This window comes from Mesoplodon mirus, assembly GCF_964341445.2.
Source record: "Mesoplodon mirus genome assembly, chromosome: 18".
Taxonomy (NCBI): domain Eukaryota; kingdom Metazoa; phylum Chordata; class Mammalia; order Artiodactyla; family Ziphiidae; genus Mesoplodon; species Mesoplodon mirus.
The window spans coordinates 60,431,372-60,448,600 of record NC_138994.1 but is presented as its reverse complement, the minus strand read 5'-3'; the positions used below and the strand labels follow the sequence as shown (position 1 = coordinate 60,448,600).

General features: G+C 39.0%; 1 protein-coding gene across 1 annotated transcript in view; it reads left to right on the top strand.

Annotated features, from left to right (window-relative positions):
* APPBP2 (amyloid beta precursor protein binding protein 2) overlaps positions 1 to 17,229 on the top strand; it is a 63,662-nt gene that overhangs the window by 26,117 nt on the left and 20,316 nt on the right. The window contains exons 3-4 of the mRNA XM_082603200.1: positions 78 to 229; positions 5,052 to 5,175. Coding sequence (XP_082459326.1) covers positions 78 to 229; positions 5,052 to 5,175 — 276 coding nt within the window. The remainder of the gene's footprint in view (positions 1 to 77; positions 230 to 5,051; positions 5,176 to 17,229) is intronic.

Here is a 17,229-nt window from a genome sequence, read left to right as displayed (position 1 = left end):
TGAAAGTTAGCACTTGCTCAAAGGACAAAATATGTTACCTTTCTAAAAACAAAAACGACCTTTTCCTTCTCTTGCAGACATTTGCTTCATCACTGTTTCCAGGCTTTGATGGATCATGGTGTGAAAGTTGCTTCAGTGTTAGCCTACTCATTCAGTAGACGGTGCTCTTACATAGCGGAATCCGATGCTGCAGTCAAGGAAAAAGCCATTCAGGTTGGCTTTGTTTTAGGTAAGTCATGGTAAAACAGAGGGGTGTTTTGTCCTGTAACGTGACTCAGAACTAAGCCTGCTGGCATTAAAGGATTCTCACAGGACATTCCCAAGGACAACATGGGAGGTTATGAGAAGAACTAGATGTGGTATATTAAACATTAACTTTGTGCTAAGTACGATACTATGTATCTAAATGCTGTCTTTCGAGAAAATCCTCATGACATTCCAATGATGTGAAGGTATTCATAGAGTTTTAGAAATGAGGAAACGGACTCAGAAAAGTTGAGTAACTTGCTCAAGTCACATAGTAATGGAGCTGAGTTTAGAATCCTGTGGCCCTGTGATTCCGAACCACTTACCTTTCTACCATGTCAAGCTGCTACCAACCTCTTTCACCAGCTTACTGTGTGTTGTGACATGGGACTTAATCCTTTTGGGACCTCAGTTTTCCCATCTCTAAAATGAGGGTAAATCTCCATTTCCTCATGGGTATGAGAATTCTAAAAACATAAATGGAAAAGGATTCTGAAAAGGTTTTGTATGCTACACACATAGAAAAATATCATTTAATGTTTGCATAACATTTTAGTATGGCTTTTACAAATCTACATAGATAAGTATGTCTCAGGCAATTATTTATTCAAGTTATTGCTACCTTTTTACTTTGTTTTTGGAAAAATTTTTATTTTGAAATGATTGTAGATTTACAGACAATATCAAAACCAGGAAATTGATACTGGTTTAATACTGTTACCTAGACTATAGACCTTATTTAACTTTCATTGGTTTTTACATATACTCATTTGTGTGTGTGTGCGTGTTTTATTTAAAAGTAGTTGACATACAGTATTATGTTGGTTTCAGGTGTACTGCATAGTGATTTGGAATTTGCATACTTTATGAAATGATTGCCACGACAAGTATAGTCCCTGTATAAAGTTATTACGATATTATTGACCATGTTCCTTAGGCTGTATATTACATTCCCATGGCTTATTTATTTTCTAACTGGAGGCTCAGACCTCTTAACCCCCTTCACCTATTTCACCCCACACCTCACCTCCTTTCTCTGGCAACCAACTGTTTGGTCTCTGTATCTACGAGTCTATTTTCATTTTGTTTTGTTTGTTTTGATTTTTAGAGTCGACGTATAAGTGAGATCATACGGTATTTGTCTTTCTCTGTCTGACTTATTTCACTTAGCATGATACCCTCTAGATCCATCTGTGTTGTCACAAGATTTCTTTTCTTCTTTTTTTATGTTTAATTTTTGTGGTTGGGTAATATTCCACTGTTGTGTGTATAAATATATCTCACACCTTCTTTATCCGTTCATTCATCTATTGATGGACATTTAGGTTGCTTACATATCTTGGCTATTATAAATAATGCTTCACTGAACATTGAGGTGCATATATCTTTTTTGAGTTAGTGTTTTTGCCTTTTTTGGATAAATACCCAGAAGTGAAGTTGCTAGATCATGTGGCAGTTCTACATTAAATTTTTTGAGCAACGTCCACACGGTTCTCCATAGTGGCTGTGCCAGCTTACAGCCCCACCAGCACTGCAGGAGGGTTCCCTTGTCTCCACACCCTCGCGAACACTCGTTATTTGTTGTTTTCTGGTGATGACAGCCATCCTGACAGGTGTGAGGTGGTACCTCATTGTGGTTTTGATTTGCATTTCCCTGATGATTAGTGTTGTGGAGCATCTTTTCATGTATCTATTGGCCATCTGTATGTCTTTTTTGGAAGAATGTCTATTCAGATCCTCTGCCCATTTTTTTATTTTATAAATTTATTTATTTTATTTATTTATTTTTGGCTGCGTTGGGTCTTTGTTGCTGCACGCAGGCTTTCTCTAGTTGCGGGGAGTGGGGGGCTACTCTTTGTTGCGGTGCGCGGGCTTCTCATTGTGGTGGCTCCTCTTGTTGCAGAGCACGGGCTCTAGGCGCACGGGCTTCAGTAGCAGCGCACGGGCTTAGTCGCTCCACAGCATGTAGGATCTTCCCGGACAAGGGCTTGAACCCGTGTCCCCTGCATTGGCAGGTGGATTCTTAACCACTGAGCCACCAGGGAAGCCCTACCTTTCATTTTTAACTTCTCACATTAATGTGTGTGTGTGCATGTTTTCTCTCTCTCTCTCTCTTTGGCACGTGCACATTTACTTTCTTTGCCAAGTTTTCATGATCATTTCCTTCAGTATTAGGAAAAAAAATTTTTTTTTGTAGTGGTCATAGACAGTTTGCTTGGAGGAACTTAAGAACATTCTTTTCCGAAAACAACCTTCAGCATTTGTCCTTTGATAGTCCTGTGGAATATAAATTGCAACAAAGAATTGTGACTAAAGAATGTTTCTTAATAGAGTGTTTGTGACCTAGATGAATGTTAATATTGACATCCATTTAGTCCTAGGTAGTCATGTAAAAATCTATGTGGGAGATGTTTAGTATCGAGGAAGATGAAAGGCAGGAAGGCTAATGTTCACTGAGGTCCTCTGTTGTCTCTTCACTTGTACCCGTCTGGCTACTGTAAGGAGCCAGATGGAACAAGTATCTTGGAGTTAGAACCAAGTCCTAACAGATTCAGTTATATTATCAGTCTTGATCCTAAAATTACCAAAACACTGAAAACCCTTCATACCAGAAGTATACATGATGGAAACTTTTAAAAAATAACAGCTTTATTGAGATATAATTCACATACCATACAGTGCACCCATTTAAAGTATATAATTTAAAGGTCTTTAGTATTTTCACAGCGTTCAGTCCCTGGTCAGGGAACTAAGATCCCACAAGCTGCATGGCGTGGCCAAAAGAAAAAAAAAAAAAAAGAAGCTTGAGGAGGTACCTCGCAGAGCTGGGATGCTGCTTGGCTGGTAGAGGTGCCTCAGATTTCTGAGAAGGGAGCTCGTGGGTCTAGAATCCCGACCTCTAGGAGGGACACCCGACTGGCTGGTACTGGTGCCTCTCCGATGGGGTGCTGTGAATCAGGTTCTGTAAGTGTTGGAAAACTGCAGCTGGAATTGGCTTACTGAGATGAATTGCCACTGCCAGAGTAAAGAAACATTACCCTGGGACACTGCTGTTAGCAGGGGCATTGCTGGCAGAAACTGGAAGCTATCAGGGAGTGTCTCTTACTTCTCCAGTCTTACAGTCTTTCTCTCTCGTGCCTTCTTTGGTAGAGACTACTAGGGAGCCAGCTGGCAGAGGAGAAATGTGGTTATAGAGTCCTAGCCCAGCGTCATAAAAGTCTAGAAGGGTTGGTTTGAAGCTGAGAGATAACAGCCTAATAACCCAGCACAGTGCACAATATGTTGAGATAATGAGTAGGAGGTTGCTTCATATGAATATTATAATCTCATTATTCCAGTCATTCAGTGAGGACCCTAAAATGTCATATTTGGGGGGATAAAAAAGTGTTCTAAAGCACACTTCTCTCCAGTTAAAATATTTGTTTCACTTCCTATAGCTTTGATCAAACATGAAACACCAGTCTGAGCAAAATATATTTTTTCTTGACCCAGATACTATTGACGCTATTAAGATTAGTTGACACTATCAAAAAATGTATTAAACTATTAGGAGGGGGTCAGGAGCCTCTAAAAAGATGGACAGTGTCCTAAGGAAATGAGGCCCATATGCCCCATGCATTACGACTGTTGGAGGACAGCAGTTTAATTTTTTGCTAAAAAAACATTAAGATGAGCAAGCACTACTGTCCCTTTCATCTGTGTAACCTCTGTGATGTGCTGTTATGCTAAGAAGATTAAGTTTATTCAGATGTCTTTATCCTCTTTGGGATTGGGTATGGAGAGATTGGAAAGTTATGTTTACCCTGCATGATTAAAATGTTAGACAAATCACTAATTATAGTGGCTAATGAGCTGGAAAATGTCAACTCTGAGGCGATGAAGTACATTTAGAGGGCTAAAACTTTTTTTTTTTAATTTATTTATTTTACTTATTTTGGTGTGCACTGGGTCTTCGTTGATGTGCTGGCTTTCTCTAGTTGCAGCGAGCAGGGGCTACTCTTTGTTGCTGTGCGTGGGCTTCTCGTTGCGGTGGTTTCTCTTGCTTCAGAGCACGGGCTCTAGGTGCACGGGCTTAGTAGCTGTGGCGAGTGAGCTCAGTAGTTGTGGCTTGCGGGCTCTAGAGTGCAGGCTCAGTAGTTGTGGCACACGGGCTTAGTCGCTCCGAGGCATGTGGGATCTTCCCGGACCAGGGATCGAACCCGTGTCCCCTGCATTGGCAAGCGGATTCTTAACCACTGCACCACCAGGGAAGCCCAAGGCTAAAACCCTTGACTCCTGGGACTTCCCTGGTGGCACAGTGGTTAAGAATCCGCCTGCCAATGCAGGGGACACGGGTTCGATCCCTGGTCGGGGAAGATCCCACATGCCGCCGAGCACCTAAGCCTGTGCGCCACAGCTACTGAGCCCGTGTGCCACAACTACTGAAGCCTGCGCACCTAGAGCCTGTGCTCCACAGCAAGAGAAGCCACCGCAGCAAGAAGCCCGCGCACCGCAACAAAGAGTAGCCCCTGCTCACCGCAGCTAGAGAAAGCCCGCGTGCAGCAATGAAGACCCAATGCAGCCGAAAGTAAAAAAACAAAACAAAACAAAAACTCTTTACTCCTTATTCAGGGTCTCAACTTTGATCTAATTTCCCTAGTTTGAAAGTTCCTTTTTTTTTTTTTTTAAATTTCACAGTTAGTATCTTTGTTTCAGACTAAACAGGGGTTTTTTCATTTTAGGTAATAATCATTGTAAGCATGTCATTTTAGCTTTCAAGTGATTTATTATATTATCTAAAGCTTTTGGTTTTTCTTGTCCCTTAGGTGGCTTTCTTTCAGATGCAGGCTGGTACAGTGATGCTGAGAAAGTTTTCCTGTCTTGCCTTCAGTTGTGTACTCTACATGATGAGATGCTTCATTGGTTTCGTGCAGTAGAATGTTGTGTGAGGTGAGTTGGAACAGTCCTTTAATTACATGCTGTAATGGTATTAGTGGCTTTTTAAAAAATATTTATTTATTTTAGGCTGTGTTGGGTCTTTGTTGCTGCGTGCAGGCTTTCTCTAGTGCAGCGAGCGGGGGCTACTCTTTGTTGCGGTGTGTGGGCTTCTCCTTGCGGCGGCTTCTCGTTGTAGAGCACGGGCTTCAGTAGTTGTGGCATGCGAGCTCAGTTGTGGCACACGGGTTTAGTTGCTCCGTGGCATGTGGGATCTTCCTGGACCAGGGATCAAACCAGTGTCCCCTGCATTGGCAGGCAGATTCTTGACCACTGTGCCATGAGGGAAGTCCCTTCTTGGTTTTTTGTGTGTGTGTGTGTGTGTTTTGTTTTGTTTTTACTGTGCTCCGTTTACATTTTTGGAATTGTACATAACCTGATTAATATTTTACTTCTAAATAACCTTTTTTTTTTTTTTTTTGCGGTACGCGGGCCTCTCACTGTTGTGGGCTCTCCCGTTGCGGAGCACAGGCTCCGGACGCGCAGGTTCAACGGCCATGGCTCACGGGCCCAGCCGCTCCGTGGCATGTGGGATCTTCCCGGACCGGGGCACGAACCCACATCCCCTGCATCGACAGGCGGACTCTCAAGCACTGCGCCACCAGGGAAGCCCCTAAATAACCTTTTCTTAAAAAAAATCTTTATTTATTATTTATTTGGCTGCATGGGGTCTTAGTTGCGGCACGCGGGAATCTTTGTTGCTGCTTGCGGGATCTTCGTTGAGGTGTGTGGTGGGATCTTTAGTTGTGGCATGTGGGATCTTTTGTTTTTAGTTGCAGCATGTGGGATCTAGTTCCCTGACCAGGGATCGAACCCAGGCCCCCTGCATTGGGAGCATGGAGTCTTAGCCACTGGACCACCAGGGAAGTCCCTAACCTTTCTTTTTTTTTTTTTTTTTTTTTTGATGTGGACCATTTTTAAAATCTTTATTGAATTTGTTATAGTATTGCTTCTGTCTTATGTTTTGGATTTTTGGCTGCGAGGCACCTGGGATCTTAGCTCCCTGACCAGGGATTGAACCCACACCCCTGCATTGGAAGGCGAAGTCTTAACCACTGGACAGCCAGGGAAGTCCCCCTAACTTTCTTTAAAATACATTTTTTTAACAGATGTACTTAAATGAAAGGCAAGCAGATACAGAAGTAACTCTTTGATTTTACTGTCTTTTTTTTGTATATGTAACGTTTAGTTTTAGCTATTTTCTGTAGGTTTTCTCTCTGTCCGCCCCATTTGATTTGACATTTCTTAAAAAGAATTTTTTTATGAAACTAAGGGGAAATCGAAATAAAGTTGAAAAAATAACAAAATAATTCTTTGTCCTAAATTAACTAGAGTCTGGTCAGTTTATTGAATTTATAGTCTTCTATTTTTTTGAATAAGGGGTCATATTTTTTTTTGTACCTTAGAGATGAGTTAATTAAATCTGCACTTCTTCAGAGCTAGAATACAGGTTCTTCTATATAAAACCATTGTTGATTTATGCTACTGTTGACTAAAGCTCTCTCTGCTCAATCTTTTGAGGTTATTACTCCATTTTATACAGGGCTTACCTGTGTTAGACAAACATTCAAATCCTGAAGTTAATTTTATAATGTGCAAACTTAATTATAAATAATATTTTAGAAGCTTAGGATAATTTCCCACAGATATTTATGATAAATTATAGTAATACTTGTGCACAGAAACTATAAAAGGCTTGGTACTGGACCTGTAGTTTGTAGTACTGACAATCTGTGTCATCTTTCCTCCCCACTTCTGCCCATCCTAGGAATAGAAGACTAGACTATCTCATAGGGATTTTAGGGGCTAGCTAAATGTTTCTTTGTGTATGAACTAGTTAATTTAGAACAGAAAACCCATTTTGTGTCCACAAGAACCTTTTTTTTTTTTTTTTTTTTTTTAACGGTACATGGGTCTCTCACTGTTGTGGCCTCTCCCGTTGCGGAGCACAGGCTCCGGACGCTCAGGCTCAGCGGCCATAGCTCACGGGCCCAGCCACTCCATGGCATGTGGGATCTTCCCTGACCGGGGCACGAACCCATGTCCCCTGCATCGGCAGGCGGACTCTCAACCACTGCGCCACCAGGGAAGCCCCAGAAAACCCATTTTGTATGATTTCATTGTAGATTGCTCTTTCACTGCAAGCAGTCTTTTGACCAAAAGGTAAAACATTTTCTTCTTGTAAGTGCTTGCTTTTTATGCACAAAGTCAGAAAATTTATTCCATCCAGATAACTAACATTTCTCCTATCTGTCTGATTTTAAGTCTCTTATATAAATTTTGCATTAATATAACCAAAAGATTTAGTTTTCTCAAAGGACCAGGACTCCTCTTCTTTTTCCTATTTTGTCATCTTTAGCATGTAGCTCACGTCATTATGTTTGCAAATGCTACGGGCAAGGAGAAGGGCAAAGGGCTCATGCCCGCTGAGTCTGCTTCCTTTTCCTTTTTTTTTTTTTCAGTAAGAAAAAATAGCTTTCCCAGAGGCCTAGCCTTATCTTCTTTACTTATTACCTCTCTTTGAAACTGGGAAACTGGGACACATTCTGCACATCCTCCAACCAGTATAAGGTGGTCTGGAGAGCAAAACATTTTTAACTGTGCATTTTGCTGCCCCAAATGAACTCACGGGTCTACATTAAGGAAGGAGGAGAGGGGAATATTGGACAGGTAACTGTAAATACTGTGAGTGCTCGGGCTGTTTTCAGAACAAGCACATGTGAATAGGAAAATACCTGGGCCAAGAAACAAAACTATTTATACCAGCTTACTGCCTACATACCTAGACATCTTGTTCTTAAGAATTTTAAATTTCAAAATAAAATTTGCTTCTACACAGCTTTGCTTGCTAAATTCTTGGCCATTACAGATGTTAAGATAATTTTTATTATTATAGTAGTATTTTTTGAAAAAATATTAAATTATTCTTACTTAGCTTTTAACTGATTTGGGAGAGGATTATTTTGGAGAACAGATACTAATGAAATCCTTTAGCCAATCCCAGGAGCTTTGAGCCTAATGTAACAGGGTGTTTTTAACTTTAGTAGCACAAAACCATTTTCTAATCTGGGGCTGGCATGGAAGCAGTATAGAGCAAATATCAGAGACTCTTCTTGTTATACCTGGTACCATTTCTCAGTCTTTGTTTTATTCGTTGAAGTCTCTGCCTAGTTTCGTTTACTTGCTTTCTATTTAATAGCTTTGTTTGTTCTGCTCATGTGCGTGTCTATTACCAAACAAATTGAAAACATACAGAAAACTATGAAGAAGAAAATAAATATTATCTGTAACCCTGCTGCCTAGAAATAACCACAATTATTATTTTGGTGTATTTGGGGGATTTTAAGTGAAAAATGGAACTTCCTGAACTGGAGGGAAAAGACTTGAATCTAGATTGAAAAAGAATCTTGAGCCCGAAGCACGTGAATTTCTTGAAATCCAAGGATAAATAGGAGTTAGAAGCTAAGAGAGAAGAGCAATATCTCAATTACTGAGAAAATACTGCACTTCACAAACTTTTAGGATAAAATTCAGATTTTTCAAATTTGTAGATAACCAAATATACCTCCAGGTACTTTATCTGAGGAAAATAGTCAATGAATATCTCTGACCAAATAAAAGTTCAGTAGTAACAAATCTCAAGACAGGGGAAGCTGGTGTAGAAACAGTGGTAAGCAGTGAATATTGTCATATATAGTTGGACGTAATGGAGTGGAAAGAATGAAGAGAAAGTGGTGAATTTGTCATATGTCTTATGTAAGGATTTTTTTTCAAACTGGAAATGAAAGGGAAATTTTAGAAATAACAAGACAGAAATTCTCAGTTACCACATACTATTAAATGTAAGATAAGTTTGTTTGTGTTTTTTCCACCTGAAAATTGAAAAAAGAGTTGCCTTACAAAGTCCCTCATGTTATGTGATGTTCTTTCAAGTCTCTTGTTTTGAACAACAAAGTACTGTTTGGGAAAGAAATGTTAGCCTGAAACTCAGCCAGTGCCAATAACAGGAAGCTCATAGAGGTCACCTGGCAGAATTTTCTTTTTACAGAAGTAATGGAATTTAACATAATTTAACACAAAATTTAGAATTATTCTAGGGGTCATAACCTTATAGTTGTGTTAGATATCTTTAAACTGGCTTCTTGGATATTACTTTGAAATGTGATGCATTAAGTGGTTTGGTTGTGGAGATTATGGGTGTCTACTTGTCTTAGGTGGAATGGGAAAGCCCAACTGTCTTAATGCTTTGCAAATGATTGCTGGTACCTTTGGATAACATTTCTAGGGACATGATACCAGACTCAAAAGTGCTGATTTTCAAGCAAGTGAAAATGTTTTACTCTGAAAAACTGTTAGATGACTCAGAAGTAGTTTGGTGATGATGAAGATAAATGTTTTAAGATGCATGTGAATAGTTTGGGTAACATTTCATAAATTATAAGAAGGAGAATTAATTTTTGAAAATTTAGATTTTAAATATGTATCTATAACATAACATAAAGATGATTTAAATATTATAAATTTCAAAATGTTATCACATATATCCCTAAAACTTGATGTATTCAAGTTGGCAAAAAACCTTTTTGGATGGAAAATTGAGGCTCATGTTATTATGTTCAGGTTGCTTGCTGTTGGGCATATATTATATAATAGCCTATTTTAAAAATACATATTTGGGAAAATGTAGTAGTATAAGAAAGTATTATAAAGGTCTCATCTTGGTAAGGGGAATATGAATGCCTATCATTTAATGTTCAAACATTGTCAGTGCTAGGGAGGGGTATATAATAAATTGACCAATGGAAAAATACAATAGACATTCTAAATTAGAATAGTGGGAGTAGGGGTAAGAATGATTGGAAACTTGTCCAAGGTAGATAGATAAGCAAAGAGAATAGAGGAAATAACTAAGTATGATAACTGAAAAATGTGAAACAGTTAAAACCAAATATAACTATGACCATGTAAATGGGCTCCATTCCCCTATCTAGAAACAGCGACTGCCAGGAAGGTTAAAAAATGAAACCCAGGGACTTCCCTGGTGGTCCAGTGGTGAAGAATCTGCCTTCCAATGCAGGGGATGCGGGTTCCATCCCTGATCGGGGAACTAAGATCCCACATGCTGTGGGGCAGCTAAGCCCCCGTTCCTCAACTAGAGAGCCCGTGTGCTGCAAACTACAGAGCCCACATGCTCTGGAGCCCACGCACTGCAAACGAAAGATCCCACATGGTGCAAGGCAGATCCCACAACTAAGACCCGACGCAGCCAAAAATAAAAAAATAAAGCAACTCTTTAAAAAAAATAAAATAAATAAAAAATGAAACCCAGCTATATATTGTTAAAAGAAAATACCCCTAGACAATAATATTAACAATAAAAGCAGAATTCAGGATAAAAACCATTAGTTGATACAAAAGGGATATTGATAATAAAATGTACAATCCACAAAAAGGCCATAAACCCATTATAGCAAATAAGATAGTAGCCCTCTGCATAAACACAGCACCCTAAAAATACAAAGAATTTGATGAAAAAGATACTACAAAATCGAGTACCTCCAGGATGGGTTAATTCAGAATTCATAGAGGTTAAATATCCCCAGTGATTTTAAGACTGCTGCTGTGGTTTGAGGTATCACATGCAGATTCCACATTGTCCAGCAGAAGAAAGACCATATTTTATCTCTAATGACAAAGGAGCCTTTCTCAGAAACCACCTAGCTGACGTACCCTTGAGTCTCATTAACCAGAGCTAGGTCATTTGTCGACCTCTAAATCAATCAGTGGCAATCTGAATGGGATCACCATGTTAGGATTGGCTTAAACTAATCATGATTTACTTATGAGTCCTATGAGAAAGGGGTCAGTGCCTAACAAAATCAGGGTTCTGCCAACAAGCATGAGATGGGAAAGATGACTTGGTTAGGGAGCCAGCAATATCTGCTACATCTCACAGTGCTTTGCTTCCCCACTTAAAATTAAAACCACACCAGACAGGTATTTCTTAGAAATACACAAGTTACCTAAACTGACCCAAGAAAAAAATGAAAATTCTGAACAAACCTATAACAAAGAGATTGAATCAGTAATCAAAAACCTTCCAAAAAAGAAAAGTCCAAGACCAGAAGACTTCAGTAGTGAATTGTACCAAACATTAAAAGAAGATAGGGACTTCCCTGGTGGTCCAGTGGTTAAGAATCTGCCTTCCAATGCAGGGAACGCAGGTTCGACCCCTGGTCAAGGAACTAAGATCCCATGTGCTGTGGGGCAACTAAGCCTGAGCACAGCTAGAGAGAAGCCCGTGCACTGCAACGAAGAGCCCTTTTGCCGCAACAAAAGATCCTGCTGCCACAATGAAGATTGTGCGTGCTGCAACTAAGACCCGATGCAGCCAAATAAATAAATAAATATTTTTAAAAAAAATTAAAGAAGAATTAACACCAGTTCTTCTCAAAGTCTTAAAAAAAATCAAGAGGAAGGAACACTTCCTGACTTACTCTATGAGGCCATCATTAACTTATATCGAAACCAGAAAAAAGGCATGAGAAGAAAAAAGAAAAGAAAATTACAGACTAATATCTCCTATCAATATAAATGCAGGAAGTCTCAACAAAATACTAGCAAATTGGATGCAATAGAATATAGAAGGATTATGCACCATTACTAAGTGGGATTTATCCCAGGAACGCAGAGGTGATTCAACGTAAGAAAATTAATGCAGTATACACCACATTAGTAGAATGAAGGGTGAAAACCATGGTTATGTCAACTGACACAAAAGACATTTGACAAAATCCAGCACCTTTTCATGATAGAAACATTCAGAAAACTAGGAATAGAGGAACCTCCCTTAATATGATAAAAGGCATTTATGAAAAACTCACAGCTAACATTATATTCAAATCTTTCTCCCTGAGATCAAGAACATGACAAGGATGCCTGCTTTCACTACTAATATTCATCTTTGTCCTGAAAGTTCTAGCCAAAGCAATTAGACAAAAATAAAATTAAATTAAATGCATCCGTGTTGGAAAGAAAGAAGTAAAACTATCTCTGTTCACAGGTGAATTGGAATTCACCAATATTAAAAACTTTTGTACATAGAGGACATTATCAAGAAAGTGAAAAGACAGCCTATGGAATAGGAGAAATATTTGTAAATCGTATATCAAATAAGGGTCTAGTATTCAGAATATTTCAAGTACTACGATTCAGCAACAACAATCAACCCAATTTAAAAATGGGTAAGGGATTTGAATAGACATTTCTCCAAAGAAGATAGATAAATGGCCAATAAGCATCATTTGTCATTAGGGAAATGCAAATCAAAAACAATGAAATACCACTTCACATCTGCCCGTTTGGCTGTAATGTAAGAAAGAAAAGAAAAGAAAACGAAAGGGGGGGAGGGAAGGAAGGAGGAAAAAGAGAGGGAGGGAAGGGAGAGCAAAGAAGGAAAGGAGGGAAGGAAGAAACAAAATAAGTGTTAATAAGAATGGAGAAATTGGAATCCTCATGCATTGCTAATGGGAATGTAAAATGGAGCAGCTGCTTTGGAATATTTGGTGGTTCCTTAAAAAGCTGAGCAAAAAAAATTACCATATGACCCAGCCATTTCAGTCCTAGGTATAAATATCGCAGAGAATTGAAAACTGGGACACAAACAGATACCTGTGTGTTAGTGTTCATTGCAGAATATTTCACATTAGCCAGAAGGTGGAAATGACCCAAGTATCCATCGACAAAAGAACCCTTAAACAACGTGGGTTTGAACAGCGAGCGTCCACTTAATACACGGATTTTTTTTTTCCAGTACATACATACTACAGTACTACACAGTCTACTCTTGGTTGCATCCACAGATACAAAGGGCTGACTGTAAAGTTATATGTGGATTTTTTTTTATTGCCCTGGAGGGTCAGTGTTCCTAACCCCCTGCCCCCCGTCACGTTGTTCAAGGGTCAACTGTATATACAGTGGAATATTATTCAGCCAGTTTTGATGTATGCTACAACATAGGTGAATTTTGAAAGTAATATTCTAAGTGAAATAAGACAGATATATAAAGACAGAATACTGTATGATTTTACTTAAATACCTAGAATAGACAAATTGATAGAAACGAGAAATAGATTAAAGGTTACCAGGAGCTGGGGGGTGTAAGGAGAGAATGGGAAGCTATTGTGTATTATAGTGTGTGTTTGGGGTGATGAAAAGTTATGGAAATGCATGGTGGTGATGGTTGTAAACATGGTAAATATAATTAATACCACCAAGCTGTACATTTAAGAATGGTTAATATGACAAATTTCATGTTATATATTTCACCACAATTTTTTTAAAAGCCCACCAGTCTTTTTTTAAAATTACCCAGGGCTTCCCTGGTGGCGCAGTGGTTGAGAGTCCGCCTGCCGATGCAGGGGACGTGGGTTCGTGCCCCGGTCTGGGAGGATCCCACATGCCGCGGAGCGGCTGGGCCCGTGAGCCATGGCCGCTGAGCCTGCGCGTCCGGAGCCTGTGCTCCGCAATGGGAGAGGCCACAACAGTGAGAGGCCCGCGTACCGCAAAAAAAAATAAATAAATAAAAATAAAAATAAAAATAAAATAAAATAAAATAAAATTACCCAACCCTCCCCTTTCAGTTTATCATTTATTTCTAAAATTCTTAAGTAGTTCGTAGAAAAATATGCTTGCATAAGCAGGAGAGAAATTTTTTCCTTTGGGTTTACTTTTAAGATTTTATTTTTGTCATGTCTATCTAATGAGGATCTAACTAGTCATCTTGATCAATCTTATAGTAAATATATTTATAAACTAGTGACCTCTAGATTTGTATATTTTCCACTTCAAACAATGAATAACTTAACTAATTAAATAGTAATTGCTTTTTTAAATTTATTTTTTAAATTTACTTATTTATTTATTATTTTTGGCTGCATTGGGTCTTTGTTGCTGCGCACAGGCTTTCTCTAGTCGTGGCGAGCGTGGGCTCCTCTTCGTTGCAGTGCGCAGGCATCTCATTCAAATGGCTTTTGTTGTGGAGCACGGGCTCTAGGCGCACGGGCTTCAATAGTTGTAGCTCGTGGACTCTAGATCGCAGGCTCAGTAGCTTTGGCACATGGGCTTAGTTGCTCCACGGCATGTGGGATCTTCCCGAACCAGGGATCGAACCCATGTCCCCTGCATTGGCAGGTGGATTCTTAACCACTGCACCACCAGGGAGGTCCCATAGTAATTGCTTTTGATAATAGCTATTGATCAAGGAGCTATGATTTTATGTTGTCATAAAAATAAAATACTATGGGGCTAGAGGAATATGGGAAATCTCTATCTTCTCAGTTTTGCTGTGAATCTAAAACTGCTCTAGAAAATAAAATCTATCTTTAAAAACTATTAAAATAAAATACTGTGCTTACATGGCAGTGCCACATTTGGAGAGCCTTGAGAACCTGCCTTTTTATTAGGCTGAACGTTGAGGCAAAATTAGATCCTTAGTTGGACCAAAAGTTTTTTGGATCCTTCATCCTGCTCGTTGTCAGCCCAGATGGACACACAGACCCTGAAGAGTCTCCATATGTTGAATTTGCCCTTTTGTTTCAATAGATCATCAGTGGAGACTGGAGAAAATATCAAGCTGTGCTTTTCTGGCATAAAATATGTAGTCTGCTACCCCCACCAATTACTAAATAATTTCCAGAAACTAATTTTTAGGCAGAATATCTATAGTGAAGTTTGCTGGAAATGCAGTTCTTAGTATTGTAGAAATGATTGGTGAGCACTGTTCTTTAAATTCTCTAAATTTAACTTTTTTCTCATTTGGCCATTTGGATAACTATCAAATCTGTATTTCTTATACCAATCCTTTTTTTCTCAAGGGTTTTTTTTCTGGGCTGTTGTAATATCTTCTGTCCTGGTTGCCTTGCTTCCGCTCTTGGCTTTACTGTAATCCATTCTCCACACTGCAGCCAGAGCAATCTTTCTAGAGTTGCACTGTTCAGTATGGTAGCCATTAACCATATGTGACTATTTAAATTAACATTATGGGACTTCCCTGGTGGCGCAGTGGTTAGCAATATGCTGCCAATGCAGGGGACACCGGTTCGAGCCCTGGTCCGGGAAGATCCCACATGCCACGGAGCAACTAAGCCCATGCACCACAACTACTGAGCCCATGTGCCACAGCTACTGAAGCCCACGCACCTAGAGCCTGTGCTCCACAACAAGAGAAGCCACTGCAGTGAGAAGCCTGTGCACCGCAACAAAGAGTAGACCCCGTTTGCCACAATTAAAGAAAGCCTGCACACAGCAACGAAGACACAATGCAACCAAAAATAAATAAATAAATAAATTTTAAAAATTAAAAAGAAAATTAATTAACATTAAAAATTTAAAGTCAGTCCTCGGTCACACTAGGCAGATTTCAGATACTCAGTAGCCGCTTATGGCTACCAAACTGAGCAGAGCAGGTATAGAACATTTCAGGAAGTTCTATTAGATAGCGTTGTTCTACAGCATAAATCAAGTAATCTCACTTTTGCAACCAAAATGACTTACCATGGCCAGTAAGACCCTATAAAAATCTTTCTTTTCTCTACTTTCTCATCTCTCTTTATATAATCTGTTATTCAAAATACTCCAGACACATTGGCCTTCTAACTGTTCTTTGATTATGCCAGAACTTTTTTCCATTTCTCAGGGCCTTTGCACTCGTTACTCCTTCTTTTTGGAACATGCTTCCCCCAGATCTGCACATGATTGCCTCTTCATCATTAAGTGTCAACTCAAATGTTACCTCTGCAAGAGAATTCTTCCCTGTCTACCCTAAGCCCTTCCTTTAAGAAGGCTTTGATCATATCACCCCGTTTTTATCATCTTCGTAGCATTTATCTTTGTCTTACTTAATTGGTGTGTGTCTGCCTAATACACTTTTCCCCACTAGAATGAAGCTTTTTTTTCTTCCAGCTTTATTGAGATATAATTGACATATAGCACTGTGTAAGTTTAAGGTGTACAACAAAATGATTTGACTTAGATACATTGTGAAATGATTATCACAAGTTTAGTGAGCATCTATCATCTCATACAGATACAAAATTAAAGAAATAGAAAAAAAATTTTTCCTTGTGAGGAAAATTCTTAAGATTTACTCTTAACAACTTTCATATATAACATACAGTAGTGTTAATTTATCATGTTATAAATTATATCCCTAGTACTTATTTATCTTATAACTGGAAGTTTGTACTTTTTGTCTGCCTTCGTCCGATTCCCCCTCCCCCCACCTCTTACCTTTGTTAATCACAAATCTGATCTCTTTTTCAATGAGTTTGTTTTTGATGTATAATTGACCTACAACACTATGTTAGTTCCTGTTACACAACATAGTGATTCGATATTTCTATACAACTCAAATGATCACCAGATAAGTCTAGTTACAGTGTGTCACCATACAAAGATATTACAGTTATTGACTGTATTCCCCGTACTGCACATTTCATACCTGTGACTCATTTATTTTGCTGCTGGAAGTTTGTACCTCTTAATCTCCCTCACCTATTTCTTTCCCTACCCGCTTCCCCTGTGGTAACCACCTGTTCATTCTCTTTGTCTGTAACTCTGTTTCTGTTTTGTTATATGTTCATTTGTTTTGTTTTTTAGATTCCACCTATAAGTGAAGTCATACAGTATTCGTCTTTCTCTGTCTGACTTATTTCACTTAGCATAATACCCTCTGGTTCCATCCATGTTGTCATAGATGGCAAGGTTTCATTCTTTTTTATGGCTAATATTCCACTGTGTGTATATACCACATCTTCTTTATCCATTATCTGTTGATGGGCACTTTGGTAGCTTCCATGTTTTGGCTGTTGTAAATAATGCCGCAATGAGCATAGGGGTGCATATATCTTTTCTAATTAGTGTTTTTGTTTTCTTTGAGTAAATACCCAGGATCTTTGCCCATTTTTTAATCGGGTTGTTTGTTTTGTTGATGTTGAGTTGCATGGGTTC